Source organism: Nerophis lumbriciformis, linkage group LG30 (genome assembly GCF_033978685.3).
Source record: "Nerophis lumbriciformis linkage group LG30, RoL_Nlum_v2.1, whole genome shotgun sequence".
Classification (NCBI taxonomy): domain Eukaryota; kingdom Metazoa; phylum Chordata; class Actinopteri; order Syngnathiformes; family Syngnathidae; genus Nerophis; species Nerophis lumbriciformis.
Window position 1 is genome coordinate 27,457,587 of NC_084577.2, and position 10,000 is coordinate 27,467,586.

The 10,000-nt window shown below is 38.2% G+C and overlaps 1 protein-coding gene across 1 annotated transcript in view; it reads right to left on the minus strand.

Annotated features, from left to right (window-relative positions):
* Nucleotides 1-9,950, minus strand: part of aasdhppt (aminoadipate-semialdehyde dehydrogenase-phosphopantetheinyl transferase) — a 27,248-nt gene extending 17,298 nt beyond the window's left edge. The window contains exons 1-3 of the mRNA XM_061926003.1: nucleotides 9,786-9,950; nucleotides 7,622-7,735; nucleotides 4,714-4,843 (exon numbers count right to left, since the gene is read on the minus strand). Of these exons, the coding sequence (XP_061781987.1) occupies nucleotides 4,714-4,843; nucleotides 7,622-7,735; nucleotides 9,786-9,950 (409 nt within the window). The remainder of the gene's footprint in view (nucleotides 1-4,713; nucleotides 4,844-7,621; nucleotides 7,736-9,785) is intronic.
* Between the last annotated feature and the right edge of the window lie 50 nt (nucleotides 9,951-10,000).

Genomic DNA, 10,000 nt, shown 5'->3' on the forward strand with positions numbered 1-10,000 from the left:
TTTGTCCAGCTCTTCCTGTGGGACCCCGAGGCGTTCCCAGGCCAGCCGGGAGACATAGTCTTCCCAACGTGTCCTGGGTCTTCGCCGCGGCCTCCTACCGGTCGGACGTGCCCGGGTGGCATCCTGACCAGATGCCCGAACCACCTCATCTGGCTCCTCTCCATGTGGAGGAGCAGCGGCTTTACTTTGAGCTCCTCCCGGATGGCAGAGCTTCTCACCCTATCTCTAAGGGAGAGCCCCGCCACCCGGCGGAGGAAACTCATTTCGGCCGCTTGTACCCGTTATCTTGTCCTTTCGGTCATAACCCAAAGCTCATGACCATAGGTGAGGATGGGAACGTAGATCGACCGGTAAATTGAGAGCTTTGCCTTCCGGCTCAGCTACTTCTTCACCACAACGGATCGATACAGCGTCCGCATTACTGAAGACGCCGCACCGATCCGCCTGTCGATCTCACGATTCACTCTTCCCTCACTCGTGAACAAGACTCCGAGGTACTTGAACTCCTCCACTTGGGGCAAGATCTCCTCCCCAACCCGGAGATGGCACTCCACCCTTTTCCGGGCGAGAACCATGGACTCGGACTTGGAGGTGCTGATTCTCATCCCAGTCGCTTCACACTCGGCTGCGAACCGATCCAGTGAGAGCTGAAGATCCTGGCCAGATGAAGCCATCAGGACCACATCATCTGCAAAAAGCAGAGACCTAATCCTGCAGCCACCAAACCAGATCCCCTCAACGCCTTGACTGCGCCTAGAAATTCTGTCCATAAAAGTTATGAACAGAATCGGTGACAAAGGGCAGCCTTGGCGGAGTCCAACCCTCACTGGAAACGTCCGACTTACTGCCGGCAATGCGGACCAAGCTCTGGCACTGATCATACAGGGAGCGGACTGCCACAATCAGACAGTCCGATACCCCATACTCTGAGCACTCCCCACAGGACTTCCCGAGGGACACGGTCGAATGCCTTCTCCTAGTCCACAAAACACATGTAGACTGGTTGGGCAAACTCCCATGCACCCTCAAGGACCCTGCCGAGAGTATAGAGCTGGTCCACAGTTCCACGACCAGGACGAAAACCACACTGTTCCTCCTGAATCCGAGGTTCGACTATCCGGCGTAGCCTCCTCTCCAGTACACCTGAATAGACCTTACCGGGAAGGCTGAGGAGTGTGATCCCACGATAGTTAGAACACACCCTCCGGTTCCCCTTCTTAAAGAGAGGAACCACCACCCCGGTCTGCCAATCCAGTGGTACCGCCCCCGATGTCCACGTGATGCTGCAGAGTCTTGTCAACCAAGACAGCCCCACAGCATCCAGAGCCTTAAGGAACTCCGGCGGATCTCATCTACCCCCGGGGCCTTGCCACCGAGGAGCTTTTTAACTACCTCAGCAACCTCAGCCCCAGAAATAGGAGAGCCCACCACAGACTCCCCAGGCAAAATAAATCATTGTTCACAAAGATGAACACGGCTCTCATGTCCGTCATTGGTGGTCCAGAGAACCCGGAGGAGCAAGACCTCCACACTGATATTGTCCAACTCTTAATTACCGATTCCGATATCTACCGATACCGATATATACAGTCGTGGAATTAACACATTATTATGCCTAATTTTGTTGTGATGCCCCGCTCGATGCATTAAAGGGGAACATTATCACCAGACCTATGTAAGCGTCAATATATACCTTGATGTTGCAGAAAAAAGACCATATATTTTTTTAACCGATTTCCGAACTCTAAATGGGTGAATTTTGGCGACTTAAACGCCTTTTCTATTATTCGCTCTCGGAGCGATGACGTCACATCGGGAAGCAATCCGCCATGTTCTCAAACACCGAGTCAAATCAGCTCTGTTATTTTCCGTTTTTTCTACTGTTTTCCGTACCTTGGAGACATCATGCCTCGTCGGTGTGTTGTCGGAGGGTGTAACGACACGAACATGGACGGATTCAAGTTGCACCAGTGGCCCAAAAGATGCAAAAGTGGCAAGAAATTGGACGTTTGTTCCGCACACTTTACCGACGAAAGCTATGCTACGACAAGAGATGGCAAGAATGTGTGGATATCCTGCGACACTCAAAGCAGATGCATTTCCAACGATAAAGTCAAAGAAATCTGCCGCCAGACCCCCATTGAATCTGCCGGAGTGTGTGAGCAATTCAGGGACAAAGGACCTCGCTAGCACGGCTGAGGCGTTACTTACAAAATAAGGTAAAAAAAACAAAGCAGAAGCTAGCAAACCAATTACCATTGTTAGCATGCTAACAGGTATCATTTTTAAAGTAGCAAAAAAATTTGACACTGAGGTATTTATCTACAAAATTAGCTGAAAAAAAAGCTAGCATACCAATTACAGATATTAGCATGCTAACATGTATCATTTGTCGAGTAACGATAAATTTGACGCTGAGGTATTTATCTACAAAATTAGCTTAAATAAAGCTAACATACCAATTAGCAATGTTAGCATGCTAACAGGTTTTGTTCGTCAAGTACCAATAAATTTGACGCTGAGGTGTATACCTACAAAATTAGCTAAAAAAAAAAAAAGCTAGCATAACAATTACCAATGTTAGCATGTTAACAGGTTTCATTTTTTTAAGTGACAATAAATTTGATGCTACGAAATTAGCTTAAATAAAGCTAGCATACCAATTACCAATGTTAGCATGCTGAACGATATATGCTAACATACTAATTACCAATGTTAGCATGCTAACAGGTTGTGTTCGTCAAGTAACAATACATTTGACGCTGAGGTGTCCAAAATTAGCTTGAATAAAGCTAGTGTAACAATTACCAATGTTAGCATGCTGACAGGTTGTGTTCGTCAAGGAACAATGCATGCTAACATACCGACTACCAATGTTAGCATGCTAACAGCTATCATTTGTCGAGTAACATTAAATTTCACGCTGAGGTGTATACCTACAAAATTAGCTATAAAAAAGCTAGCAAACCAAATACCAATGTTAGCATGCTAACAGGTATCATTTGTAGAGTATCAATACATTTGACGTTGAGGTGTATCCCTACAAAATTAGCTAAAAAAAAAGAAAAAGCTAGCATACCAATTACCAATGTTAGCATGCTAACAGGTATCATTTGTCGAGTAACAATAAATTTGACGCTCAGGTGTATACCTACCAAAATTAGCTAAAAAAAGAAAGAAAAAAAAGCTAGCAAACCAATTACCAATGTTAGCAAGCAATGGTGGCAGTTTGTTCCCGCAGACGAGCGAGCTAAACCCCCTGGATGTCTTGGCTCACACCGTCCCGATGATCAAGAGAAGAATATCGACCCTAGCTTCCCTGGCCTGCTGACATGAGGGTATGTCTACAGAATATATTAATTGATAAAAATTGGGCTGTCTGCACTCTCTTCAATTTCGTTTTCGCTACCTGCCTCCACACTACAACCATCCGTTTCAATACATTCGTAATCTGTTGAATCGCTTAAGCCGCTGAAATCCGAGTCTGAATCCGAGCTAATGTCGCTATAGCTTGCTGTTCTATGCGTCGTGTTTGTTTGTGTCGGCGTCACTGTGTGACGTCACAGGAAAATGGACGGGTGTTTATAACGATGGTTAAAATCAGGCACTTTGAAGCTTTTTTTTAGGGATATTGCGTGATGGGTAAAATTTTGAAAAAAACTTCGAAAAATAAAATAAGCCACTGGGAACTGATTTTTAATGGTTTTAACCATTCTGAAATTGTGATAATGTTCCCCTTTAAAACAGAAAAGTATAGTAGGCAGTAGCGTTTCATGCTGCTTATAAGATGTCTATGGTTCAACACACTGACTCAAAGACCCCGGAAAGTAAACATAGCTGCCCGGTAAACTGCCTGACTCAAACAGACTCAACTTAAAGGTGCATGACTACATTAATAGCTTGTTTACGTCAACAATAATATAGTCAATTATATCCAACAATTAACATATCAAATAGGGAACGTTATCTTCTATCTTAATCACTTGACAAAGGGAATTTTTAACAACAGTAATAATAATATTTTATGTGTATTTTTTGTTTGCTTTATTTACCTTGGTATTTAAAAGTACACTTTTCAATTAGAATGTTAAAATACAGGAGAAATACAAGTCGATTGCATTTGAAAGGGTATACTTGCATTATTAAAAACCTCAACGGCGGAGTGGGCAAATGAATAGAAGCTCCACAACGGTCACAAAGGCGGAAGAAGGCTGCAGCAAAGATGGGCCCCCAATTGTCATGGTCTCCGTGCCATTGGACCCCGGGCTTCCCTTTGCCAGGGACAGTGTGGTGGCTGTCTGTGCACAAGTCTACCCACATGAAATAAGCCACTGGGAACTGATTTTTAATGGTTTTAACCCTTCTGAAATTGTGATAATGTTCCCCTTTAAACAACGTAACAAGGTTTTCCAAAATAAATCAACTCAAGTTATGGAAAAAAAAACGCCAACATGGCACTGCCATATTTATTATTGAAGTCACAAAGTGCATTATTTGTTTTAACATGCCTCAAAACAGCAGCTTGGACTTTGGGACATGCTCTCCCTGAGAGAAACACAGAACATTGGAACTTTTACAGTATGCTCCATTTAGTATTTCACAAGCACAATGCTCTGAGATACTAAAACTCTTTCTCGCCCCGTGTACAACATTTTTAAAGCAGATGCCAAAAGAGAAATGCAACATTTTCCGCTGAACCCAGCACTTATTTACCAGGCATGGATGTCTTCATGATGTCCACCCCGACTTGCATCCCTTTCTCAGCAGCGAGCACTGCATAGTCCCCTTGGTGGGAGATGTTGAAACTCCAGGTCAGAGGCGCCACACCCACATCTGGGCTGACCTGGAGAAATAGCAAATACTTTATTTCCACAATATGAATGATTCATTATTATAAAAATAGAATATAGGCCTAAATCCTCCTGGTCAACTTTTTAGTCAAACCTATCAACAACATATCAATTGGCACTATTGCCGTAGCTCAGACCTACTTCCTGTTCCTGTCTACAGCGCTAAGCCTTCTGAGTAATGTAGTATACAGGCACGTGCTTCCTAGTTTACATGTACATACATATGTATTTAACATGTATTTATCCAGAGTAAGGAAATTAAGAACATCATTCATTTAGATGGCTGACCTAGCAAGGAGGCAACATTTGCATGTTAGAGATGTTGACGTGTGATGATAATCTCTCATCGGCGATCATTTACCAACAAAAAATATCACTATAGATGTCATGTCTGTATTATCATGTTTTGTTTTAAGTCATGTTTTGTTTAGTTTCTGTCTTTTCACTCCCTTGTCTGGTCACCATAGCAACCATTAGTTTTCACCTGTCACGTCACGCACCTGTTTCACGTTTTGAGTCACGCACCTGCTTTCACTAATCATGTCCATAGTATTTAAGTTCATTCATTTTCTGTTGTTCGTCCTGACGACCTCAACACATTTATGCTCTGTTCATGCCTGATACTTCTGCCCATGTCAATTCCTCAAGCAACTACTTTTGTCCAAGCCAAGTAAGTTTGTGTTCCATATTTATAGTCTTTTTGGTTTCATAGTTTGTTCTCCGCCATTGTGCGTGTTTTTTGTTTGTACTTTTTTGCTATAGTCTTTTGGTTTCATAGTTTATTCTCCGCCACTGTGCGCGCTTTCATTTATTCCTTTTTTTGATAATAATAAATCATGTACCTTCATTCCCGTCTCGCACGAGCCAACTTTCCGTTGCATCCTGGAAAAGCACACACCCCGGACCAAGTCTTGACAATAGATTGCTTTAATGGTTCAAAAATGTTCTTAAATGTGTTGAAACGTAAATGATTGTTTAAGATGGAATGTCTGCAACTTGTGCACGACAACAAGGAAGCCTTTTTTGACGTTTCTTTCTGTAACTATAATGAATTATTACTATTAGGTATAATAAATTCAAACAGAACAATAATTTGACAATGAGCCTTGAGGTTGTGATTTTACTGCCATCTAGTGTCTACTTTTAAGGCTGTGCGCGTTCAAATGAGTAGATAGATAAGATAGATAGATAGATAGATAGTACTTTATTGATTCCTTCAGGAGAGTTTCCTCAAGAAAATTTAAATTCCAGCAGTAGTGTACAGAATTGAGATCAAATTTAAAAAGTAAAAAGTAAATAATAAATAATGGGTGTATATGTTATTGTTTTGCATCCCCTGTCATCCAAGTGACCCCCCTCGCCCCCCAAAGAGGAGCTGATGGCGGTATACACACACATACATATACATTACATACATACATATATGTATATATATATATATATATATATATATATATACACATATATATACAGTATATACATATATATATACATATATATACAGTATATACATATATATAAACAGTATATACATATGTATATATATATATATATATATATATATATATATATATATATATATATATATATATATATATATATATATATATATATATATATATATATATACATATATGTATGTGTGGGAAAAAAAAATCACAAGACTATTTCATCTCTACAGGCCTGTTTCATGAGGGGGGTACCCTCAATCTCCTGACGATTGAGGGTACCCCCCTCATGAAACAGGCCTGTAGAGATGAAATAGTCTTGTGATTTTTTTTCCCCCACACATACATATATTGCGCTCTACTACGGTACCGAGCACTATTTTTTGGATAACCTTATTAAGACATATATATATACATATATATATATATACATATATATACATATACATATATACATATACATATACACATATATATATATATATATATATATATACACACATATATATATATATACATATATATATATACACACACACATATATATATATATACATATATATACACATATATGTACATATATATATAATATATATATATATATATATATATATACATACATATATATATATATATATATATACACACACATATATATATATATACACATACATACATACAAAATACAACACAAAACGACACAGGAAGTCCTTCATATCGACAGCCATCAGACTGTATAATGCATAAGTTCCTTTTTGACTGTACTTAAATGTATAATAGACTGCATTTATATTATTCACATGTGAATAATGCTGTATAATAGACTGTATTTATATTATTCACATGTGAATAATGCTGTATAATAGACTGTATTTATATTATTCACATGTGAATAATGCTGTATAATAGACTGCATTTATATTATTCACATGTGAATAATGCTGTATAATAGACTGTATTTATATTATTCACATGTGAATAATGCTGTATAATAGACTGTATTTATATTATTCACATGTGAATAATGCTGTATAATAGACTGTATTTATGTTATTCACATGTATAAAATACGTAAGTGTTTATTGTCTATTGTGAGCAAACTGTGGTGCTGAATTTCCCCCAGGGAGCAATAAAGTACTTTCTATTCTATTCTATATATTTTGCATTTTTCTTTAGTTGCTTTATTGAGTTGTTTTTGTACTGTTTCTGTACTACTTTTGATTATTATTAGTATTATTATTTATTTGCTTGCATGTTAATGTTGTAAATGTTGAATACTATAAATAAAGGTTTAAAAAAAATTAAAAATAAAAGCTCACGCACTTCCGGTGGTGCAGCAAGGAATGGTTTCCCTCTCGGCGATCGTTCCAGGCGGAACTGTGCCCAGGGAATGTACATCCTCTCACACACGAATCTTCTCAGCAGCAATCTGCCGGCCTGACACATTGCAGAATATAAATGACACATTGCAGAATATAAATGACACATTGCAGAATATAAATGACACATTACAGAATATAAACAAGTGGACGCTAATGTTTGCAGGAGCACAATTATAGCAAGCATGTATATTCACTAGTGATGGGTTGATGAGGCGTCATGAAGCGTTTCGACACATTGCAAAACTGTATTGATACTGTGTCGATACTGTGTCACTAAATACTGACATCTGCTGGACATTAAAAATCCCTACAGGCAACCTATGGACCGACTCAACTGACATTGATTTCATGCCCTAGTACAGGGGTCACCAACCTTTTTGAAACCAAAAACTACTTCTTGGGTACTGATTAATGCGAAGGGCTACCAGTTTGATACACACTTAAATAAATAAATATATTGTCATTTGTAAGTTACACGTAAGTTGTGATTTAAACAAGAATAGCTAAATAAATACATTTATATATATAAATAAATGGGTATTTCTGTCTGTCATTCTGTCGTACATTTTTTTTTCCTTTTACGGAAGTTTTTTTGTAGAGAATAAATGATGAAAAAAACACTTAATTGAACGGTTTTAAAGAGGAGAAAACACGAAAAAAATTCAAATAAAATTTTGAAACATAGTTTATCTTCAATTTCGACTCTTTAAAATTCAAAATTCAACCGACAAAAAGAAGAGAAAAACTAGCTAATTTGAATCTTTTTGAAAAAATTAAAAAATGAATTTATGGAACATCATTAGTAATTTTTCCTGATTAAGATACATTTTAGAATTTTGATGACATGTTTTAAATTGGTTAAAATCCAATCTGCACTTTGTTAGAATATATAACAAATTGGACCAAGCTATATTTCTAACAAAGACAAATCAGTATTTCTTCTAGATTTTCCAGAACAAAAATTTTAAAAGAAATTCAAAATACTTTGAAATAAGATTTAAATTTGATTCTACAGATTTTCTAGATTTGCCAGAATAATTTTTTTGAATTTTAATCATAGTAAGTTTGAAGAAATATTTCACAAATATTCTTCGTCGAAAAAACAGAAGCTAAAATATGTATTATTCTTTACAATAAAAAAAAAATTTTTTTTTACTTGAACATTGATTTAAATTGTCAGGAAAGAAGAGGAAGACATTTAAAAGGTAAAAAGGTATATTTGTTTAAAAATCCTAAAATCATTTTTAAGGTTGTATTTTTCTCTAAAATTGTATTTCTAAAGGTAATAAGAAGCAAAGTAAAAAAATAAATGAATTTATTTAAACAAGTGAAGACCCATCCATCCATCCATTTTCTACCGCTTATTCCAAGTGAAGACCAAGTCTTTAAAGTATTTTCTTGGATTTTCAAATTCTATTTGAGTTTTGTCTCTTTTAGAATTAAAAATGTCGAGCAAAGCGAGACCAGCTTGCTAGTAAATAAATACAATTTAAAAAATAGAGGCAGCTCACTGGTAAGTGCTGCTCTTTGAGCTATTTTTAGAACAGGCCAGCGGGCGACTGATCTGGTCCTTTCGGGCTACCTGGTGACCGCGGGCACCGCGTTGGTGACCCCTGCCCTAGTATATACAATAATATAAACCAAGTCATTGTATTTCATTTAGTATTATTTCATATCTTCATTTAAATAAAAAAATATTTTTATCTTTTTTAGATACAGTCAATAAATAATGTGAACATGTATCATAACATGGAAATCTAAGAGAACGTGTTGTGGATGATTGTGGACTGGGAATTGTTTTAATTTTATTTTTTTACACATTTTTATTAAAAAAAAATTAAAATGTTTTTCCGACGTATTCCATTTTAGACGATTTCTCTTCTTAGTTATTATTTCTCGGGCTGTAGAAAAGACCCGCTCACAGGGCACAGAGGAGGCGTCAGTGCGACACAGTTGGCGTATCGGTCACGTGACCAAAACAGCTCATGATCGGTCACGTGACTTTGTAAAAGCGATACGCGCACCGACACAGGGTTTTGCTCTATGAGCTCGACGCATGCGCTGATGCATCGGTGTTGCCGGACCCATCACTAATATTCACTCACCATGGCTGATTTGGCATCTTTGGCAAACACAAACTTTCCGATCCTGTCTTTCTCCTCCTGCTGAACACAGCGAGCAGCAAACAACCACTCGGAGCTGCTTGGTGTCCAAGACCCGCAGCGAAAGGCCCAGCGAACAGAAGCCATCTTGTCGCCGACGTCTGTCATCTGCCTTGCTAACACTGCCGCCTTGTTAGCACAGCGCGCTAGCAGTCACA